Source organism: Acinonyx jubatus, chromosome A2, assembly GCF_027475565.1.
Source record: "Acinonyx jubatus isolate Ajub_Pintada_27869175 chromosome A2, VMU_Ajub_asm_v1.0, whole genome shotgun sequence".
Taxonomy (NCBI): Eukaryota; Metazoa; Chordata; class Mammalia; order Carnivora; family Felidae; genus Acinonyx; species Acinonyx jubatus.
In genome coordinates this window covers 144,292,565-144,316,701 of record NC_069383.1, presented here as the reverse complement: position 1 = coordinate 144,316,701, position 24,137 = coordinate 144,292,565, and the positions used below count along the sequence as shown (strand labels likewise).

At 43.7% G+C, this 24,137-nt stretch overlaps 1 protein-coding gene and 1 long non-coding RNA gene across 3 annotated transcripts in view; one reads left to right on the top strand and one right to left on the bottom strand.

Moving 5' to 3' along the window:
* Positions 1-417: 417 nt before the first annotated feature.
* On the top strand, positions 418-23,470 carry LOC128315013 (uncharacterized). Its single transcript, XR_008297400.1, has 3 exons — positions 418-653; positions 20,899-21,132; positions 23,156-23,470. It is a non-coding gene; the product is annotated as an uncharacterized LOC128315013 (long non-coding RNA).
* The window catches only part of DCP1A (decapping mRNA 1A), a 58,051-nt gene continuing 35,901 nt past the window's right edge, over positions 1,988-24,137 (bottom strand). For both annotated transcript variants that reach the window (XM_015085271.3, XM_027038965.2), the window contains 5 exons: positions 20,882-20,995; positions 10,015-10,767; positions 8,009-8,074; positions 6,266-6,484; positions 1,988-5,955 (listed from right to left, as the gene is read on the bottom strand). In XM_015085271.3, the coding sequence (XP_014940757.2) occupies positions 5,875-5,955; positions 6,266-6,484; positions 8,009-8,074; positions 10,015-10,767; positions 20,882-20,995 (1,233 nt within the window). In that variant the 3' untranslated portion in view covers positions 1,988-5,874. The remainder of the gene's footprint in view (positions 5,956-6,265; positions 6,485-8,008; positions 8,075-10,014; positions 10,768-20,881; positions 20,996-24,137) is intronic.

The window sequence follows — 24,137 nt, the reverse complement described above, 5'->3', positions numbered from 1 at the left end:
GGGACATGTCAGGGAAACAACAAAGTGGGGCTTGGGTAGCAATGTGTGCAGGGGTTCAGGTTTGCACCTGTTTCAGAAACCAGGGCACCGCTGCCAAATCTCGAGAGACTTCACAGAAAATGGGGGGGGGAGCGGTTTGGCTGAGGGAGCCACCCAGGCCTTGCCAGGGCTCAGGCAGCACCAGACTCGTTTTTCTGGAGTGACAGGGACCTGGTAAGAAAACAGTTCCTGTGGACTGTGGCTGTCTTCTGGGATCCACATTCTGGGGCCCTTTTCAGACTGATGGACTGACATCAGTCTAAGCACAACCAGTGCCTCTGGCCAACCCCCCCCCCCCAAAAAAAAAAAACCAAACACACAAACACGTCATTAGAGACAACTAAGAAACCTAAAACCCATCTGCTACAGCTCTTATTCAGGACCCACTGACCTTAGTTTTTCAAGAAATTCCAATGAGCCTAGTTACCTGGTTTCCTAGGCGCCGACAGATACAAACCAGCAGGTGAGCAGACCACTCTAGCTTTTAACAAACACTGGTAGAGGTGGTAACGAGACCCAAGAAACTACAAAAAGCAATCCAGGATGATTGATCATGGAGACAGCAGAGTCAAGAAAGGAATTCTAGACCAGCTCTCCGGCCTGCTTGGCTTCAGGTCTGTGACCCCATTCTGGCTTAATAAGCAACCTTTGGCACATAACCCCAGCTGCTCTCAGGTTCGACTTCCTCTCCCTAAAATGGTTCACTGTGAAAATCCAAGAAAATAAGGAACAGCAATCCGTATTGAAGGAGCATGCGGCTGTACATGACTGGGTGTGTGTGTGTGTGTGTGTGTGTGTGTGTGTGTAAACAGCCATAAAGGACAGGCTAGCTTATCCTCTGAAGAAAGTAGGCATGGATAACAAACATTTTATGGAGAATTTTGCTTGGAAACTAAATTGTTGACAATTTAGTTAAACTAAATTTCGTTTGGATTTTACTAAAATGTTAACAGTTGTTAGGGAGATGGGTGATTAACCAGTTTTTTCCTCTTTAAACTTTTCTCTATTTCCTATAATGATTATATTCTAGTTTCCTCCCTCTTTCTTCCCTTACCATCCTGGATGCTGGGCACATTATAGCTTGATACTCATGAATGGAGTGAATGTGGGAACTGACCCCAGATTGTAGAGTCTCCCATAGAACAGTGTTTTTGTCTGTGATTAGAAGCGTAACCTACACGCACCTGGGTGGCTCAATTGAGTGGTCGACTCCTGATTTCAGCTCAGGTCCTGATCCTAGGGTCATGGGATAGAGCCCCGAGTTGGGCTCCATGCAGAGCGTGTAGCCTGCTTAAGATCCTCTCTCAGTGCGCCTGGGTGGCTCAGTAGGTTCAGTGTTTTAACTCTTGATTTAGGCTCACATCATAATCTCACGGTTCATGAGATTGAGCCCCGTGTTGGACTCTGTACTGATGGCATGGAGCTTCCTTGGGATTCTCTCTCCCCCTCTCTCCCTCTGCCCCTCTCCCTGGATTGTGCTTGTTCTCTCTCTAAAAAAAAAAAGCATACCCTCTATCATGGTGAGCACTAGTTGTTGTCATTGAATTCTACTCCTGAAACCAATATTGCACAGTATGTTAACTAACTAGAGTTTAAATAAAATTTTGAAAAAAGAAAAAGCATACTCTGTATCTGGGGAAACCACAGCAGAGTAAATGAAGTTCTTTAGCTGTCTACTCACAGAATTTACACACTTAATGTTTAGCTACCAGGGAAGGAGGCGCTCATCCACAGACGCCAGGACTCAGGGTCTTCAGGCCCAGGAGCCCGTGTGGCCTGTGGCCCAGCTGGCCGGGCCCAGGATGGAAACACACAGCCAAAGGCTTTCTCTGGCAGCTTTGCTCTCTCACCTTAACCCATCTCACCAGTGCGAGGCTCTGGCAAACGGTAGCAACTCATTTAGAAGTTCCATTTCTATAAATTAAATAAAAACACAATTAAAATGTAGTAGGTGCTAAAACTTGGTTTTGAACTTTTATTAAAAAAATATATTTGCAAACATATAAAATTTAGGATGAAAAATGCTCATTTGAAAACATGTAATAACTTAATATTTGCAAACATACACAGATGATATAAAATCCATACCATTAAAAATGTTAATGATGAAGTATTGCGCTCATGGAACAAAATCTTGCTGTAATTCCAGAGCTTCTCACCCCCACGCCTCAGGGAGCAGAGAATCTGGTACACGGAAAGTCATGAGAGCCACATGGCCAAAGCAGTAATACAGAATAAAAAACCATTTAGAACACATATTTTAAAAACACATTTCTTAAGGATCACACAGGTAAAAGGGAAACACGCTTCTGCATTTTCCCCAAAGTGAACGATATTGCATCTTAGCATTTCAAATGATGTCAAATACAAAACCGAGCGAAACATTGCACACATCTCTCCTGCTGAATTTGCTGGAAAACAGGCTCCTTGAGGCCCCGGCCCACTCAGGGAAATGTTCTCAGGCACAGCTTTTAAAAAGCCCGTGCAAGGTGCTTTACTTGGTTTAGATCTTAACATTTTATACACCTGAAAACACAGGGCACTCTTGGTTCCAGAAGGTACTCTGAACACAACCGAAGAAAACCAAAGCTAGGTAAGAAAGAAACGTGTGCTCAGCAGCAAATATGCAGCAAGAATGCGGGACACCTGTCCCCGTGAATCCTTGTCCTCACTCACGTGGACCAGACGCCCCATGCCTGTGCCCCCTCTCATTCCTGTTTCTACCTTTTGCCCAGTTACTGTGTGATGGCTGATTTTGTTTTTTAAGCAGTTAGGCACCTTCAATTTCATGTTGCATTATTAGTAATACAATGGCAGTTATGGCCTCTTCTACCCAAATGAGAAAACTTCAAGCTACATTCTTGGGGGGGTGGGGGGAAGAATAAAGCTGCATGGTTTAAACATATTTACCTAGTACAGGATTTGATAGGGTTTATAGTTCTTACAAGGAAACACAGGCAGGCAAAGAACAGATGCTTGACATGCAAAATTGGGCCGGACACATTCTAAACAAGGTGTGTGCAGCCTTCAGCAGAGAAGGACCCAAGTCAACTTGGGCTCTTTGCAAGACACCACTCTGTGAAGGCTGCTGAAAAGCCTTGGAAGGTGAGCTGTGGACACTCCCATGTAGACAGTATGAGAGGCGTCTCCTGACACTGACAGTCACTTGGAAACTTAGGATTCAAAGTCCCACCTTAGGAACTCTGGAGAGACGCACGACAAGGAGGGGCTTCTGCCTTAAAGGAACAAGGCTGTCTGGGAGGTGCAGGAGTCCATTCAGGACACCACGTGACTACAACACAAGAGCAGGGCCACCCACTGGCCTGGGGCGGTGGGGGGGGGGGGGTGGCGCACAGATGGACATGGTGGCCTAAATGCAGAACTAGCAAGAAGCATCTGTGTTTTGATGTCCATTCTGATTGAACTAAGGTTTGAAGTGAAGGTTCCAGTTAAGTCACCGCAGCAACGTAAACATGCAACCTAAGCCAGCATGAGGTTCTGGATATTAAGTGTGACCGAGGAGTAAGGCAACTGAGCTGTGACTTCCGGGCCAGGGTCATACAACTGCGACTGTTCAGGCTTAGCCTGACTTTTCTGGGGACTCATTCTGGCCTAAACTTCCTGGTAATCGTGACAGTGAACTTCTGGCTTCTGAATTTTAAGTTAATCATACATGAATCTTAGAGTTGAAACAGGCTTACCCTTTTCAGGTCTCCATGACTTGGGCACTTAAAAGTTTATTTTCCCACTAAAGAAACCTTATCATAGATTCTCTTTTCTAACATATTCCTTGCTTGGAATTAAAGGGTGAACATTAACAGATCTGACTGCAGACCCTCTTTAAGATAGTCGCTCTTAACTCCCACATAATATTATATACATACTCAAGGCATTTCAAGTCAAATGCCTATCACAACAAGAATCCCTTGATTCTTCCACGTGCCAAAGCCCACTGAAGCTACACTGGGGGTGTAGTCAAACCTCTTCTCTGAGAAAACCTGTTTCTGGAGTCACATGGGCTCCCCCAACACCATCTCCTGCTGTAACACGCTGTATCTTACTTCGATGTTCTCCTTCCTGGGTGACATACGAGCAATTCATTTTTGGTTGCTGAATTTACACACTACTTTTGAAAACAAACTATTCCCAATGGAGTATGAGAATGTATGAGCTTCCCTGACTTTTGAACAATTCACAAATAACCAGGTAGACAGGAAGAGAAGACACTAAGTTGACAAGCAGAAAAGTTGCCCAGGAAGCATGTTTAGACCAACAAAAGCCAATTAAAGTATTCTTTATGCTAAAAAAGAACTAAGACCAAACTAAAACAAGTATGTCATTCACAAGTAGTTTTCTAAAATCTCAGCTAGGAAAAAAAAAAAATCTATGGATTTATGATTGAGTTACCATTAAAGCTTAAATGATTGTTCCGAGGAACCATCACATCCATCAGCATTATTCATAGCTAATCCTTATGCTAGCTGGTTGAGCCAATTGGGTTTTTACCCCATCATTAAATAGTGCTCAGAAAAGTAAGCAGTGCATCTTAATTGGTTAAATACTACAAAATGATCTGTATCATAGAAACGAAGACACTTTCATTCAAAGAGTATCTTAAAATTACTATTGCTGAAATAAATCAAAATCTACATTAAAATATTACTAATCACCATTACATGCCATAAAAGAATAAATATAAATCATGGCAGGTCAATAGCAGCATAACAAAGCATCTTTACACATCTTCACACTTTGGGCTGCACAAGTACTCACAGCCTAGGAATACATTGGTAAAGTTCTGAATTTCACACTTTGTTTTTACCTCCATATTCTACAATAAAGTAAGGGCAGTGTGAATAAAAGCTCCCTTTTCTGCATAGCTTTAAAACTACTCTCAGTAGACTCGAGGAATGGAACCAGAATGGCTTTGTCAGATTGGTCCACTGGTCCTTTTGTCAAAGTGTTAAGGAAAACAATCAACAATGATTTCTGCGTTTAGACAGAAAAGGAAAATAAGGCTACACTTCACACAAAACTTAACACTGTCCAAACCACTGAAGAGTTTAACATAAAGTGAAGGTTTCTGATCGCGTTTGGTCTTTACCAGCCCCAGCCTTTGCTTCCAAGGTGTGACATGCTACTCCCATATTGTCACAGGGCCTGGCGGGGCCCTCTTCTCATGGTATCATTGCCCTGGGAGCCGCTGCATGGCAGCACGGGGGACACTTAGAAACAAAGCACAACTGAGAAATTTCAGAACTTTTAAGGCCCAGATGGGGCATTCATATAAAATATACTTCACTTGGAACAAATCAGTCTTAATTCGCCAACTTAAACTCTGATCCTTAAAACTCAAAGCTACTTTGCACAGAGCAGACTTCTGCTCTTTTCAGAACTTGACTATGAGCCTAAGACTCGAGTTTCTACGGTGGGGAGGAGCAGGGGAAGGGGCGCGGCTGGGCTGAATTCTGCTGCAAGGCTGGTGACCCCTCCTAAGACCTTGAAAGTGAAAGCAAGCTGAAAATCAGACTCCTAATTTCACATCCTTTCTTAGAGCTGATGAAAACACCCACACAACTTTAACACAATGGTCTTTTTTTGTTTTTGTTTTTGCTTTTTTTTTTGTCAAAACAAAGGTCTGCTGGTGATGCTTCACAGTGAAACCTCCATTATCACTGAGAACGTCACTTGGAAAACATTTTTAAGGAATGAGTCTCTTTCTCATAGGCTCAATTTCAGGATTCTCACAACTTAAAGTTCTGTTTAGAAGTTTCCATGACGAGGCCTATTTGTTTCTGAGGTCGACATTCTGCCTTCGGATTTATTCTGCTCCAGTCATAAGTTGTGGTTGTCTTTGTTCTTGGTCAGAACCTGCAAGTAGACTTCGTGAAGTGTACTGAGGAAGCTGGAATCATTCTGGAAGAGATGGTAATGTTTCATTTACCTCAGTAGAACTTACTTCCTTGACAAAAGTTTAGGAAAAAACCTGTATAATGCTTTGTAGAACTAATCACCCAAAGGATCTCACCACCCAGAGACAAGTGCAAACCATACTTCGGAATTCACTCAGTCACTTTTCCATTAGGAGTGTATGTTCAGAAAGAGAGAAACATTACTCCTGGCTAGGCTTGAATTTACTTTATGAACGGATTTTCTAAGAAGAACTTACATATTTTTTTTAAATTAAAGAATGAAAGTTTAAAGACTCCATTCATGTCCTACATACCTTTATTAGATGTATTAATGTATCCTGGAGCTGAGACTTGCTGAGAATAATGGAAGGCTTTCTCTGATTTTCTGATGTTCCAACAGTCAGGGGAGAGGGGGCGCCTGTTTTCCTCTCAAGGTCTGCGGACCTTGTAACTGTCTGCTGGAAAACACTTGGGGACAGCAGGACTGAGGACACTGCCATGGTTGTTGCAGTGACCAGCGTGGGGCCTGCGACCTGCAGGGGAGCAATGGTCATGAACAAAGCTTGTTAAAGGACGAAGGGCCTGTTTATTGGGATGCCAAGTCTGATCATCATAGAAAGGAAATAGGACCACAGCCAGATATGAACAGTAAGAACAATCCTATGGTAATTAAAAATGTAAAGTTTTATATGGGGAGCACAGGAATGATTGGAAGAGGGCAAGAGAGAACTTTCTGGGGTGATGGAAATGTTACATGTCTTGACTGGGTGGTTACCCAAGGAATATATGTGTGTTAAAACTCATAAAACACCTGCACTTTATCTGTATTTTACTTCAAAAAAAAAAAAATGGGGGGGGGGGAATAAAAAAATCCAGTTATATGAAGCATTAGTTTCTTCTGTAGTGTTTAATACATTTATTATACCACTACAGGTATCAAAGATACACCCTCTTGGGGCACTTGGGTGGCTCAGTTGGTTAAGCATCCAACTTCAGCTCAGGTCATGATCTCACAGTTTGTGGGTTTGAGCCCTGTGTCGGGCTCTGTGCTGACAGCTCAGAGCCTGGATCCTGTTTCAGATTCTGTGTCTCCCTCTCTCTCTGCCCCTCCCCTCCTCACAGTCTGTCTTGCTCTCTCTCAAAAATAAATAAAAACCTTAAAAAAATTAAAAAACAAAGACACAACCTCTTACAAATAAAATGAACATCTACCCCCATTTAGATGTGCTTCTATGCTAACGATGGCTAACCATCAGAATACACTAAGCCAGTAATAATCAGCATTTTTAATAATTCCCACATTTGATACAATCAGCAGACATCTACATTCCTTTCTTCTGTCACCCCTCCCATTCATAAACTGCCACAGTTTGGTGCCACGCCAGGCTGAACGCCCCTGCTGATCCCCACGCAGCAGGATGAGATATAGGGAAGACCAGTTCATACCACCAGTCAGGAGCTGGCTGCAGTTGAAGTTCTAAGACTTGAGGAGGGTGCAAAGGCTCAAAGGCAAATGGGAACATAGAAGTTTAGGAACTGAAAAAAATAAGTGTGCACTTTGAGGTTGGTAGGTAATGGAGGGTGGGGAAAACATTTAAAAAGTGAAGCAGGAGAGAACAAGCAGAGGACAGAGTGCACAGGCCCGGGAGGCGCTGTTGTTACAGCTGCGGGAAGCAATGAGCGCCCAGAGCACAACAGCGACTCGTAACCAGGGCATCACAGCTCTTCCGGGGCAAAGAGCACCTCCTCCTCACGGAAACCAGGCTGACGTGCACTCAGCTGACACACACAGAGCGCCCAGCCCAGCTGGTGGCTGATCCTGCCCTGCGTACTGTCAGGGAAGACATCAGTACAGAGATGGTGACTGGAGGCCCAGGGTGACTGGGTGACTGGAAGCCCACAGGGGCCGTGGCGATGAACTCGGCTGGGGTGGCAGGGGAACCTGACCTAGGAGGGGCATCTAAGAGGGCTCTAGGCTTGAAAGGTACAACGTTCTATGGCACACACAGCAGAAGAACTTAAATATAATGTGTTCTTCAGAGAAAGGGGGTCCTTACCGGGATGGCACTGGGTAACACCTTAGGCTGGACAAAGACTTCAGGATCCTGGTTTTGCTGCATAGACTGCAATGTTTAAAAAGAAAAGATGAACAGACCTAACAAGTTTCCATGAAGATTTCCCAGCGACCGGGGATAAACCCACATTAGCAATAAGGAATAGTTCAGACATTAACTAGCTCCTAGATTCCTGAGGGAAGAGACTGACAGGAACATTTAACAATGTAACCAATGTGTCATCTGTGAGGCCAGGGCTCTGGGACAGCCTCCGAACCGCTCGGGTTCCCTAAGAGAGGGGCTGTGTGCAGAGCCGTCAAGAGGTCTCTAAGGAAAGCAGAAACCTGTATCTAAGAGCTGGGGACAGCCCAAGCACATTTTTGCTGTTGAGTCTGTAGAGACGCCATGTTCTGGCAGCACGAGACCTTGCTAAGGCCGTGTGGACTCTGGACAGGGCGGCACTAAACAGTCCTCATGCAGAGTCACCTTCCTTCCATGTGCTTGCTACATTTTGTCCTCCTTCACTGGGAGACAAAGAACTTCTTGCTGTAGAGCAAATGCATTAGAATTCAGTGAAGCCCCAGGCCTTAAATGAAATGGAAATGGAAATATACACGTATGTAAGTGTTCCCTGTGAGGAGGCTCACTGGAGAGCTGGGAGCTGTCCCCAAGGCCAAAACATGGAGGGGGCAGAACAGTGGTGGCACGGGTGTGTCAGGGGGTGACACCAATCTGTTATAACATTCTCTCTGCTTATACTACAGAGAACCTCAACAGAAACGGCCCGAAATGAAAACTGAACAATATAACCAAGATACTGAACTCCCTTTCTTTCTGTGCAAGATTTTAAAGGACTGGAACAGAACAGTCCACTAACTAAGAAATCACACATGATTATTATGATGGGCTCGTCTGTATAATACTATTCGGTATGATGTTAAGACTGTGGATTCTTATCAAAGGGCACAGGACTGAAGTTTTGGGAGGCAAGCAACACTGCTCTCAAGCAGAAGACTCTGCCCCTCTCGAGAAGCTGTGTGATCTCGTACGCATCACCGCAGTTGGAGCTGACTCTCATCTGCACACTCACCAGCCTCATCCCTCTCTGAGTGGCAAGCCTCTTCTTCATGCCCCACCCCCAATCGACCACCAGGCCCCACTGCCCACACCTGTTAACAACCTGCTGGTCCACACTCTCGAAGTCAGGCCGCACCAGTTCAAGCCTGGGTAACTGTCTGGCCTCCTTCGGGTGGCCCTACTTCCAGCTTCTCCTTTCCCAGCTCACCACCTCCCCTTAAAGCCCTAGAAAGGCCCCCTGGGGCTGTGAGAACAAGCCTCGGACTGCTTCACAGAGTTTACAAAGTCCTGCTCCTCAGCCAGTACCTATGCCCCCAAGGTCCTCCCAGAGGAGGCCTGGCCACACTACAGGTCTTTAAGTTCAGCAAATGCCTCTCATCTCCAGGCCTCTGCACACACTATTTTCCTGACCTCAAACACTTTCTCTACGTCTAGGAAAGAGCTGACTAACTCCTACTGAGTCTTCAGATCTCAGCTGAATATGAGCTTCATTGGGAAGTTTTACTTGATCCCGTATCTCCAAATCTGGGATGTGATTATGGCCCGAGGTGGGCACTCAGTGAGTACCAAGGGAGTTGGGGATGAGACAACGCTGGGGATAATCTGGATCTATAGTCCTGAGTCAAATGCAGACTCCTGGAATTGTCAGGCAGAAACAAACAAAACCCCCTACAACGCATGCCCTGACAGGAAAATACCGATATTGTTTTTTAGCTTATATCAGTTGAGATATCTGGGAAAGTGGAACTGAGTCACAACACCGTGTACCAACGGTCTAGCTGTTCATTACTGGACTTTCCACCTCCTGTCTTCTGGCCCTGGGTGTACGGAACAGTCGTCTCTTTGAAGCGACTGTCTCATGGGCGTCAACATCAAGGCCTCTCTGCAGCCCCATCCTACCCAGTTAGAGCCCCCCACCCTCCTGCCGGTACCTGAAGGGGAGCAAGCACCATGTTGCTGAGGGATGCTGAGGCTCGCGCGGCTGCAGTCTTAGGGGGAGGCTCTATGAAGCTCTCAGGTGTGGCCAGCTGGCCGGCTGCTGAACAAAAGCCGGATGTCATGGCACTTTTCCCAAGTGACTGCGTCTGTATTTGGTCATGCTGTGGGGTCAACCTGAGTTTCTGGAGAAGATCAACACTTGGGAGCGAGGTACCAGCTGTGTTTGTCACACTCAGTGGGGCCCTGAAGGGGCTCTGGGTGGCAGTCAGATTGGCGTGGCTCAGCTCAGGGACTGGCTGGCTCAGGAGTGGAGACCTCTGTCTTGGTGTGGTCTTCACCGCCTGTATCATGGTGGTGTTTCGGGGTAAGCTGGGGGGAACCTGTGCCGTAGGAGCTTCTGCTGGTAGAGTCGGACTGAGCACAGGGCGCAACGGGACGGCATAGACGGGGGCCTGTTTTTCACTGGACTGTGTGATGGAGGCGGGAGTGATCAGCACCGGGGTGGGGACTTCAGGTTGGACTGAGTGGTGGGAGGCAGGATGGACACCCAGGTTGTCCGACTGAGGGGCTCCTCCTGACTGCTCAAAGGGAAATGGTAGGAATGAGCTGGGCTCTTTCTGGGAGGCATCTCCTGGCAGCTTCTCCACTTCTTCTGAATCCAGACCCACAACACTTGGCTGTTCTTTTGGCAAAGAGGTTCCAAATAATTCTTCCACTGTCAGGTGTTTGTGTCCAGATGGAGCAGACTGAAAAACAAATCAAACTGCCCAATGAAAGAAATCTCTTGCAAACCAGTGTAACCAGACTTCTTTCCCATTAACCAAAACATTTTGCAGAAGCAACGATAGATGGAGTCTGAAAATAAGGAAATGGAACAAACTGAAGATGTGCTAGGGACTAAGGCCAAAATGCATCTTGTCTCCCCAAGCTGGTGGGCAGAAATCTGCATTCGTACTAAGATCCAAGTTTTAGGGACTCCCAGGATAGTGTTAGAAATCACCTTGTTTTCTTGGCAAAGGGATATAACGTAAAGGAGAAATATTACAAATAGTGCTTGGTTGCCCTGTACCAGTAACACAAGCAAGGAAGTAAGACTCAAGAGGACAGAGGGACCAAATGCTGAGTAAGTAATCCTATCTTTATTTTCATAGTTCTTGATAAAAAGCTAGGCACTGCACCTTGAGGACTAGGTCTTAAGTACCAGAAAATAAACTGAACTGTTTTTTAAAATAGCAGGCCTTTCCTCCTTTCTACTACAAGATCACAGATTCCTTCAGAAGAAGCAGACATGTAGGTCTGAGAATGTTCACTTTGCATCTGCTGTAGTGGTCTGGCTTACTGATACTACTGCAATGATGTGGAGGGGGAATATTTACGCTTTCCACTCCTGAGCTTTCCTACACCTTCCCTTCATGTGCTATGGTCATATTCATTTGCCCTTTATTTTCAGAGTGCCTGCAGGGTGCCAGGACCTGCGCTGACCTGTGCCCCCAGGACACAGTAGGGAGGAACAAAAAAAGTCTGACCCTGACAGGGCTTGTGTTCCAGTGGGGAACTAACCTAAGTACTTTGAAAACACATACAGCCTCGACATATGGTTTTATTCCATAAGCGTGTACACTACTTAGCTGCTCAGATATATATTCACGTGGAAAAAGACGGTCGCTGAAACACACGGTTTTCAGTTCCTCAGAAGGCTGATAAAGGCCCGACACTACACTGCCCCTGAAGCAGAAGGATGAGTGCACTATGGTGTGACCACATTTCTACAGGAAAAAAGCACTGGTATTCCCAAGCAAGTGTTTGCTGCATCCGTGTGACAAGTAGTTACAGGTTTCCCTGCTATCTGAAGGGGGAGCGTTCCTGGGAAATGTTTCTAAGCCAAAATGGCAGAAAGTGAAGAAGCAATCACCATTGATTCATATGGAAAAATTTTGAGTATCTCTGGGTCCCCAAAATAATCCATTTTCAGCTTTTCTTTACAAAATTTTTAATGTTTATTTATATTTGAGAGAAAGAGACAGAGAGAGAGAGAGAGAGAGAGAGAGAGAGAGAGACAGAACATAAGCAGGGGAGGATCAGAGTGGGAGACACAGAATCTGAAGCACGTTCCAGGCTCTGAGCTGTCAGCACAGAGCCTGCCGTGGGGCTCGAACCCATGAATAGTTGAGATCATGACCTGAGCTGAAGTTGGACACTTAACCAACTGAGCCGCCCAGGCGCCCCTCTCTTCGGCTTTTCTGATACCTTAGAACACATCTTGCTAACAGGTGCTCACAGACCCAGGTCAAGGCTGTGGCGGCCTGAGGCTGGGGTGCTGAGTGTGGTTCCTGGGGAAGGGGCTGGGCAGGGCTGCCCTCTGTCCAGGGTGCCCACTGCATCAGTAGCTCAAATGTCCAATGTTATTTCACTTTTTACCTCTTTTCACACAAGCAAAAACTGTCTTTGGATTTCTTTCGGTTGGCAAAACAGTTACCGATGTGGGTCTTTCCTAAAAGCAAAAGTGGCTTAATGTGAACTTTTGAAAAGGGGACGGTGGGGACACCTGTATCGGGTTTAGCAGGTGCCCAGGACACTGTGCTGAGATGCGTGGGGTGGGGAAGAGAGGGACTTACTGGCAGCAGGTTCTTAGGGGAGGGGTTGAGGCTCCCTCTGCTGTGGAGGGAACCGGGGAAAGGAGGCCAGTACCGAGGGGGTGTGCAGGGTGGCTCACTTGTGAGGGGTGGATGGAAAGGGAGTGCCACTGGGGTGCCTTATCACCTGCTGGGTGAGAGAACGGAGGTGGGGCAAAGGAACAGTTGTGCAGAAGAGGCAGAAACTTCCTCTAGTTGTAGAAAATTGTGATTCCTGGGGCACCTGGGTGGCTCAGTCGGTTAAGCGTCCGACTTCGGCTCAGGTCATGATCTCGTGGTCCGTGAGTTCGAGCCCCGCGTCGGGCTCTGGGCTGATGGCTCAGAGCCTGGAGCCTGCTTCCGATTCTGTGTTTCCCTCTCTCTCTGCCCCTCCCCCGTTCATGCTGTGTCTCTCTCTGTCTCAAAAATAAATAAACGTTAAAAAAAAAAATTAAAAAAAAGAAAATTGTAATTCCATACCGAATCATTTCTTCTTAGAAAATATCCAGTAAAGAGAATTAATGTAATATTTCTTGGCAAGTTAATGGGACAAAAGGCTTTAAGTGAAGGGATTCTCAAATGGCAAGATTCAGGCCCCACCCCCCCCGCCCCCCCATTAATGCTGTAGTCACAACACTTCTTGTACTTTAAGGAATTTTCCAGATTCAGGATCTTACTTCAAATACAATGTAGCACTAACATCTATTATAAACTGTGGAGGTAAAAAAAAAAAAAAATGCAAAAGATTGTATACGGTTTAATTTCCTTATGTTTTTACTTCTGAAAAAGTTGCAGAGTTTAGGATCCGAAATCAAAGACACCCAGATTTAATTCCCAGCTTAGCTGGGAAAATTATAGTCTATTTAGTTACCTCATCTGAAAAATGGGGGCAATTATGGCAATTACTTCTCACAGAGCTGATGTGAAAGTTAATTTCTCAATATGATACCTGGTGCCCAACAAGCATTCGATAAATGGAAGTTGGCTATTATCATTATATGAACACCAGACAGTCTTACTAGCAATCATAATAAACCTGTGTTTGTATATGTTTTAAGAAACATCAAATACTATGTTAGAATATTAAAAATTCATCAAATCCTTCTGGAATATCATACCCCATGATGCAAAATAACACTACCACCTGATGGGCTATCAAGGCTGTAGTATTATAAATCTGTCATGCCCTGATGCAATGACTCATTAAAGACACAGTTGTTGGGGCTCCTGGGTGGCTCAGTCAGTTAAGCGTCTGACTTCGGCTCAGGTCATGATCTCACAGTTCATGAGTTCAAGCCCAGCAATCAGGCTCTGTGCTAACAGCTCAGAGCCTAGAGCCTGGAGCCTGTTTAGGATTCTGTGTCTCCTTCTCTCTCTGCCCCTCCCTGCTTGTGCTCTGTCTCTCTCTCTCTCTCTCTCTCTCTCTCTCTCTCTCTCTGTCTCTCTCAAAAATAAACATTAAATATAAAAAAAAGACATAGTTGTTTATTTAAAACTCACTGGTATCATTTCAAATCCATTCAAGGTAATTCAAAAACAGACAGCAAATTCCCATTTGGGACACACTTCTCGTCCTCTCTGTCCAGGACACATAACTAGTAGCAGGGGTACATAGGTTCCATTTCCCCAGATGGGCACTAGGATTGATTCACTTTTAGATCTCTGACATCATAAATGTCCACTGATGAGCACAGACATAATTCCACTCCTCCCCACCGATTTCTGACAGGGATGGCAAAATATACATAACCAAAGTTACCATTTTAGCCATATTTAAGTGTAAAACTCAGCAGCATTCAGTACATTCACAATGCTGTATAACTACCACCATTATCTACTTCCTCACTCACAGCCCCTGATAATCTCTATTCTACTTTCTGTTCCTATGAATTTGCCTACTCTACGTACCTTGTTTAAGTGCAATCATATACTTGGCCTTTTGTGACTGGCTTACTTCGCTCTTGGCACAGTGTCCCCAAAATTCATCTATGCTGTACCGTGTGTCAGAATTTCCTTCCTTTTAAAAACGCTGACAAATACTCCATTTGTATGCATATACCACATCTTGTCTACCCATTCATCTGAGCATTGACACTTGGGCTGTTTTCACCTTTTGGCTATTGTGAATAATGCTGCTACAAACACTGGTGTAAAGTATGTTTAATCCTTGTTTTCAATTCTTTTGGGTATACACCCAGGAATAGAATTGAGGACCTTCCAAACTGTTTTCCAAAGCTGTTGCACCATTTTATATTTCTACCAATGATGCAAAATGGTTCTAACTTCTCCACGTTCTTGCCAACACATCGGCCATTTGTAGATTTGAAAAAATGACTATGTAAGTCATTTGCCCATTTTTGAGTTGGGTTAATTCTCTTTTTATACACATTACGTTTAGAACAAAATGGTCAAGACTGCTTGGCAAAAAGTACTGGAAAACTACACTAATTTTTATTCATTAATACAAATTATGTCAGTCTTAACCACCACATCCTGTTTTATATGTATGTATATACACACAAAACAACGTGTGGATGTACATACTTTGAGAAATACAGACCACATTGGGGCTATCCTACTTTGCAAAAACTTGAGTCTTTCCCAGGTAAGAATACAAATATTTTACATTATAAGAAAAGGAGCAATCAAACAACACGACATAGAGATAACTCAACATGAAATACACCTTTGGCTTCAAAAATGGCATGACTCAGGTAGCAATTTTTACCTGTCTAGTGGAACATAAATGGACTTTTGAACAATTAAAATTACCTGCATGTACATTTTGAATGTTTTTACACTTATGCTTAAAAAAAAAAAAAAGTATTTCTAACAGTTTAAAATTGACTTCACATTAAAAAATGAAACTGGGGCACCTGGGTGGCTCAGTTGGAGGAGTGTCCAACTTAGGCTCAGATCATGATCTTGCTGCTCATGAGTTCGAGCCCTGTGTCGGGCTCTGTGCTGACAGCTCAGAGCCTGGGGTCTGCTCTCTCTCTGCTCTTCCCCCACTTGCACTCTCTCTCAAAAATAAATATTAAAAAAAAAAATTAAGAAAAAAAAAAAGAAACCATATTGGAGAGCCCTGAACCCTGATTGCAAAAGTAGCAGAAAGCTTCGAGATTTCTCCATGCAGCCTCCCTACAACTTCTGCCAGGTCAGAAACATTCTCAGACTGTCTCTGGAATAGGATGTGTGGTAATTCATAGGGTTTCAGAGGAATCTCTGTAAGAAGAGATAAACGAAGTTACGACAGCAGGAAGACTGACCTCAGACAGGACATGTACTGTGTGTGGGGGGGGGGGGGGGGTCCCTGTGCTGCACACCTGACACGCATCACTCATCAGTGAGGGCAGTGCTAGCAGCACTGCCACTTTGTAGGTGACACCCGAGTACGACAGACCCAGACTCCAACCCAGTGCTAACAGTAAGTCCATGCTCTTGACCCTTATGCCCCTGCACTGAGATGTCGAATAAGTATAGTCTAGGACACCTACTCAACTGGATAACGGTAAGGACTTCCGGAAAACAGAGATACACCTAAGAGATGGCTACAGGTCAAACCGTGCCCAACTTTTGGAAATATGTACCCGGCTGCTGAATCAGTCACAAGAGACACGAGAAGGAAGCATGCTTCTCCACACAAAGGCTTTACGGTCTCTGCATTTGAGAGGACCCTTCTACCTTCTGCCCAGGACAAGAAAAACTGGCTGCACTGCTCTGGTACTTGGACTTACTTATTCATGGATTCATCTCGCCTCATCCACAGAAAAGGGGAATTTTCTTCTTCCCTCATGTCTGAATATGCTTCAAGTCTGGACTCCATGTTTTGCAATGCCTCCCTTACATCAAGGGTTAGTCTCACCATTCTCCCTGTGAAATGGGATTCTGGGAGGAAGAGTATGCGCACTGCCAAATTCCAATATACTGAATTAGGCTTTTCTATCCCTTCCTCACCCCATAGCTCTTGTCACTTAGGGAATTTCCTATTTCTGTCTGGACCTATGGTGTCCATGTCAGATTTCTGACCTGGTCAAGTGTACTGGGCACACCAGAAGCTATGTATTATTTAGGAACCAAAAAGCAATATAAAACATACCAGGGAAAGAGTCCCAAGGGACTTGTGAATTGTGAAACTGAAATGGAACCGAATATTATCGGGACTTGACAGCATTTGCTCCTCAGCACCAGGTGGCAGTGTTACTAAACACGTGTACAATCTGTGTGGAGGGTTGATTATGGATTTAAGCTAATTTTAGTCAATCACATGGCTTCTGACAAGATCCAGATCACTTTGACCTATAAACTGGGATCTCAGAAGACTGTGAGAAGGAGGGAATAGCGGCAGCACTATTCTCACGGGAGGGTACAATTCTCTGTGTGCCCAGCGGAACCCTGTGTGCCCACAGATCCAACACCGGAGCTTTTGCTGACAGGCTGAGCAGCTACAGCTCGTCAAACTCCCCTTCATCTTTCCTTTCTTTCTTTCTTTTTTAAGTTTATTTATTTTGAGAGAAAAAGAGAGTGTGTGAGTGTGTGTGAACAGGGAAGGGACAGAGAGAAAGAGAGGAAAGGGGGGGCGAGAGAAAGAGAGAGAGAGACAGAGAGAGAGAGAGAGAGAGAGAGAGAGAACGAACGAGCCCCACGCAGGCTCTGAGCCGTCAGGGCAGAGCCCGATGCCGGGTTTCAACTCATGAACCGTGAGATCATGACCTGAGCCGAAATCAAGAGTCGGACGCTTAACTGGTGGAGCCACCCAGGTGCCCCTCACACTCTTCCTTCATCTTTCAATGGACAGTATTTTATGGTTCTTAAGGCATTCTTTGGGGTCCATTTCTCACTCCCCCTGTTATTAACTTGGTTTGAAAGTTTATTACAAAGAGCCTCTAATGTATAATACAATGGAAGCTATGCATAAAAATAAATGTCTTTAAACTTAATGATTAAGGGGCGCCTGGGTGACTCAGTCGGTTAAGCGTCCGACTTCAGCTCAGGTCATGATCTCGCGGTTCGTGAGTTCAAGCCCTGCGTCGGGCTCTGTGCTAACAGCTCAGAGCCTGGAGCCTGTTTCAAATTCTGTGCCTCCCGCTCTCTCTCTGACCCTCCCCCGTTCATGCTCTGTCTCTGTCTCAAAAATAAATAAACGTTAAAAAAAAAAAAAATAAACTTAATGATTAAGATTTTTTTCTCCTTTTCATCGCAGTTGCCCTATTTGTGGCAAATGAACTCATTTTTTATTGCTTTTAAGGTGATGGAAATTTTTTATCTCTTGATCTTGGTGGTAGTTACAATGTTTAAGTTACATTTATAAAATGTTACAAGGTTGACACTTTATATTTGAATATGTATACTATGTATTAATTATATCCCAGTAAGAAACTGTTCAAATCCTAGAGCAGCTAGAGTTTTACAAAATTAATGTGAGTCTTAGGGTGTCTGGCTGGCTCAGTCAATAGGGCATGTGACTCTTGGTCTCGGGGTTGTGAGTTCATGTCCCACATTGGATGTGGAGCCTACTTAAAATAAAATTAAAAAAAAAATTAGCCTGGGTCTCAGTTTTCACACACATACAATACTGGTGTTAATGCTACCTTCATCTCATGATTATATAATTTATGTTGCCATGTGAAGAGCTATTCTCTGTACAATAAAAATGCTGACACCAGGTGCTACTGGACTTAAGAAACAAAGCTTAAGAGCATTTTGATTGTTTGCAATTGCCTGGAAATCTCTGCGTAGTTCTCATTTCCTCCCTGCCTTTCTCCTGGCCGTGGTTGGAGTGCTGCTCCAACCCACTGCAAAACCTATCCAGCCAAGAAGAGTGTGGCCTGCCACCTGCTGTACTCTTGAGACGTGAGAGTACTCTGCTGCAGTGCTGAGGACAGACTCTGGATATTGGGCAGGGCTCTGGGAAGCTTTGTTTACCCTTTCAGAAAGCAGGCATTGACTTCCTGAGCCTGGTTTGAATTATAATACTGATCAGTAATAGGAAACCTCTTTTATCCTAAGGTCTGTGCTCTAAATGGTTCTCTGGGTCCTGGGTCTGTTTCTTCATTTGGTTCTGACAAGAACTCTGGGAGTTGGCAGTGCAAGAACCCTTAAGCCCATCATTCAGAAAGCAAAGGGGAAGTGACTGCCTCCACTGAACACCCAGGGCTGATAAGCCGGGCCAGAAGGAACACAGGCAGGCTGTTCCTTCTCTCCCTCAACACATGTTTTGCAAAAATTGCATTTTATATAGCATAGTTTTTAATATATGTTTGACCTTCAGGACTCTAAATGCAAACACAGTAAAAATGAAGCATGGGAATATAGTATTAAAAAACTGGCTTAAATCATCATCTAAATATCTAAAAACATTATGGATATATTGCTGATGGGAATGTAAAATGGTACAGCCTTTCTGGAAAACACTATGGCAGTTTCCTAATAAACTAAAACATGAAATTACCAAATGACCCAACATCTGCACTCCTGGGCATTTATCCGAGACAAATGGAAATTTCTGCACAAAAACCTGTACAGAAATGTTCACAGAAGTTTTATTTGCAACAGCTAAAAACTGAAAACTACCCAGATGTCCTTCAACAGGCAAACTGCCAGAAATGGTTAAACACATTTTGGTACTTCTACTTGACTGGGTGGAAGAGTAAAAAGGAACAAACTACTGAAAAACCTAATAATTTCAATGAAATCATGCTAAATGAAGAAAGAAAATCCCAAAGGTTTTTATGTCATTCCATTTACATAACATCCTTGAAATGACATTATAGAAACGGGGACAGCTTCGTGGCTACCAGGGTTAAGGATGGGAGGAGAGGGAAAGGAAGTATGACAGGGGGGTCAGTGTGAGAATACAAGCACAACACAAAGGATCCTTGTGTTGATGTAAGTCTTCGGTATCTTGACTGTGGTGTTGGATATACAAAGCTACATATGACATAAAATTGCACAGAAATATAGACGTGCACATAAACAAAGAAGTGAATGTGAATAAAACTGAGGAAATGTGAACCAGATGGGTAGATTTTACCGGTATCCTAGTTGTGATATTGTACTTTATTTTGCAAGCTGTCATCAGTGGGGGAATGGGTAAAGGGTAAATACAGAAATGGGATCTTTCTGTATTTATTTTTTAAAGTTTATTTGGAGAGAGCGTACGTGTGCACATGTGTGCACGCAGGAGGGGTAGAGGCAGAGAGAGAGGGAAAGAGAACCCCAATCTGACAGTGCGGAGCCCCATGCAGGGCTCAAACTCACGAACCATGAAATCATGACCTGAGATGTCTTGATTTAGACTTGGACGCTTAGCTTACTGAGCCACCCAGGTGCCCCTCTGTATTATTTCTTGTAACTGCATGTGAATCTGTAATTATCTCAAAATAAGAAGTTTAATTAAAAAGCTATGGGTTTTACTTGGTATTTGTTCATTTATCAAGCCATTGGTTATAAAGAAAACTAATTTAGTCAACAAATATTTACAATGCTAAGTGCGGGGGATATGGCAACAAACAAGGCAGACAGAAGTGCCTGCCCCCTCAGGAGCTTACATTCAGATGGGGAGGAGACATAGTGCACACAGTAAGAAAACAGCAAACCAGGTTAGCTGGTGAAGCCTTAGGGAGAAAATAAGGCATGGGAGGACAGGGGTAAGGGTTCTTTAAAACAGGGTGACCAGAGAAGGCCTCACCTGTATGGAGAATGCTTGAGATTTGAAGGAAGAAAGGGAGCAAGCCCTATATGGGAGGAAAGTACTCCAGGCGAAGGCAACAAGTGCAAAGGCCTGTCCTGAGGCAGGAGCAAGCCTGGCACATTTGTGGAAAGGCAGAAGGGCCAACGAGACCAGGGCCAAGCAAGCAAGGCAGGAAGTAAGAGATGAGGCAGGGGTCAGGAGGCCATGGACCAGTGACAAGGCCCTGGCTTTTAATGGAGGGCGATGGGACACTACTGGGCGGTTTTGAGCAGAGTGATGTCGTGCTCTAACTTCTGGTTTATCAGGATTACTCTGGCTGCTGGGTGAAGAGCAGGGAAGGGAGTGGCAATGGCAAAAGCTCTATAACCAGAGTGGAGGCTCTTGCAAAATCCAGACGGAAACACAGGGCAAATGACAGGAGTTACCATGTTGTTGCCTGTATGTATCCCCTCGACAGGTAAACAACAAATATTTTTTGTACCTCACTGATATCCTTATAAAATATTACTCTGTGTTTTGTACCCTGGGCAAAGCTAGGGCTTTAACTGTACAAACCTTATCTTGTGACCCAGATGGCGTCTCTTCTAGAGTCTCGGTGCTTCCCAGATTGGAGAGCTGAGTGCTTGGCTGTAACCCAGGGCTGGAGATATTGGAGTCGCCCATCTGATTCTGAAATTAAAAGGAAAAGTATATCATGTGAACAGTTTGCTGACTACTATTTGGCTCATAAGACATCTGAGGTTATCAGCAATGCTATTTTAAAAACAAGCAAAAATTCCCCCAAATGTTTTGCTTTGGACCCTCAGGTAAGTAACTTAAAAAATAAAATTTCTACACAGTTGAGCACTTGGTTTTAGATAATAGTGACAATTGTTTTTATATCCCTTGAAGTGCATATATTACTGCTAAGTAGTGTTGCACTGCATGACCACATTACTGTCTTATGGAACACTCACCCATAGGAGGTCATTTGTGCTATTTCTAGTTTTTGGTAATTACGTATAGAGCTTTTATATTCATAAAACCTCATGCACGGGTTTTTGTGTGGACAAAAGCATCATTTCTCTAGAGTAAATACCTGGCGGTGGTATACCTAGGTCATATGGTAAAATGCATTTTTCTTCTAAATTTTTGTAGTTTTAAATTTAGATTTAGGATCCATTTTGAGTTGATTTTTGTATAAGGTGTTACATTTATGTTGTGGATTTTTTTTTATTTTTTTGTATGTGGATGGCCAATTGTTCCCAACACTATTGGTTGAAATCACTGTATAATCTTAAAACTTAAACTAAAAAGATCTCTAAGCATCACCATCAAGATGACAGTCATTAAATGTTTTAAAATTCCTGTTAACTTATATGTAACACCAAAAGTGAAAATACTTTTGGTCTTAAAGAGAATCCTAAAAACAGATCATTAGGTGGGCACAGAATTATGAATTCTTAGGAACTGAAGTTATTATATTTGGGCTATGTGATCCATTACCCATGTCACAATGGACACCAGAAACAGTTTAGAACACTCAGGAGACCAGATTTAAAAACGAAGCCCCAAACTTCAGTCCAGGGACACATTAATTTTGATAGCAGAGAATAAGTACATGTGCTTAGCACAGCGTTAGGTACTCCAATGTTAAATGAATGGCTAAAATGCATTTATTCTATTCAAATGACATAATCCTTATAACACTTTTTATTCAGTGTTATCCATTTAGACAGAGGTGAAATAGCCTGGGACAGCCTATGAAATATCTTTTTAAAAACATCTATTACTGAAATACAGTTGACACACAATGTTATATTGGTTTCAGGTGCACAACATGGTGATTAGACAATTCTACCTATCACACAGGCTTCACCCAGGCAAGTGTGGTCACCATGCAAAGTTATTACAACATTACTGATTACATTCCCTGTGCTGTATTTTTCATCCCCATCACTTACTCATTTTATAACTGGAAGTCTGTACTTCTTAACCCCCTTCAACTGCCTATGAAATATCTTATTTTCTACCCCTTTGTGCAACACCACCATCAATATGTACTAACACATTATGGAGAATGCTTGGAATTAAACTGCATCACAGAAAAGCTCAAAACAATGTTCATAACAAGTTCCTAAGAGCAGAGGGTATACAATGTTCAGAAACATTTTCAAAATTGGGAGTTTTTCACATAAAAATCCCAGCTTCTGGGGCGCCTGGGTGGCGCAGTCGGTTAAGCGTCCAACTTCAGCCTGGTCACGATCTCGCGGTCCGTGAGTTCGAGCCCCGCATCGGGCTCTGGGCTGATGGCTCAGAGCCTGGAGCCTGCTTCCGATTCTGTGTCTCCCTCTCTCTCTGCCCCTCCCCCGTTCATGCTCTGTCTCTCTCTGTCCCAAAAATAAATAAACGTTGAAAAAAAAAAAAAAATCCCAGCTTGTTATTTTCGGAGAGAAGCTGGACACCTTTGCAACAACTGGCTGGAGCTGAGCTGCACATGACTCTCTGATGCAGGGCCAGGTTCTGTTTGCATCAGGGCTACCCTGGCCCACCCACTACATGTGCTTCCATGGCCCATGTGGTTTTTGGGGCAGTTTAGTCTCCTCTACTTAACATGAACTACAAGATGGGCTGTACTTTAAAAGGTCTCAGACATTTTTTTTATACATGTGCAGGGCTGTTCTTGGAAGGTTTAATCTGAGTTTGTAGATGACACTTGCTATTTGTATAGATTTGGGGAAATGGACAAACTTTCTGGAGGGTAATTTTATTATAATATTTAGTGAAAACCTTAAAAATGACAAAATCCTTTGATCTACCAATTGTATTTCAACTAGTTTATCTTAACAGAAAATGCTGAACACGAAGACTTAGCCACAGGATATATTTCTGAGTTCTTAAGAGAATCAGAAAAGAACAGCATATTGTTTATGTAAAGCACGGGAGAAAAAACATGCAGCTATTAATACCACTCTTCTCTTTTTCAAAAAGTTTTCATTCTACCGAAAGAAATCTCACAGGGACTCCCCTGTGAGATGAATAAATAGCTACTGTCATCAAGGTATTGTTCTTTGAAAAAAAAAACTGGTTACAAAAGAGTTAATAAAAGCGACTTTTAAAACTAGTTAATAATAAAACTAGTGTAGAGAAGCATACCACACACTCTGGGACACATTTACACATATTTTTGGAAGGATACAAAGTATTATCAGTGATTATTTCTAGGTGGTGGGATTATGTTTTTTTCTTTTACTCTAATCTTTAAATATGAAATACAAACAACCTCTCAACCAAAATCCAGGATTATATCCTGTGGCTACAAGCAACTCAGTAAGGGGCCGCTGTAAAGGATTGTGGCTTTAGCTATCTTTCTTACCTTTATTATTATTACTTTTTAATGTTTTGTTTATTGTTTAGAGAGAGAGTATGACAGGGGAGGGGCAGAGAGAGAGGGGGACAGAGGATCTAAAGCGGGCTCCATGCTGATAGCAGTGAGCCTGACGCGGGGCTCAAACTCATGAACCATGAGATCGTGACCTGAGCCAAAGTTGGACGCTCAACCGACTGAGCCACCTGGGGGCCTGTTTCTTACCTTTAAAAAAGGTAAGTTGGTTAAAACAAACTATAGGACTTTAGAAGAAAACGTTTACTATAGAGTTTTAATTTCCCAACAGTCTTTACTATAAATCCTTCACCCCAAAGCGTGGAATTTCATTCATGGTGGGTGGGGGAGATTTAGGATTGGGGTTACATGCCATCACTGAGGCATGGCTTGCACCTCTGCCCTAGACTGTCAATCTAAGTCTCTACTACAGATAAACAAAGGGCCATC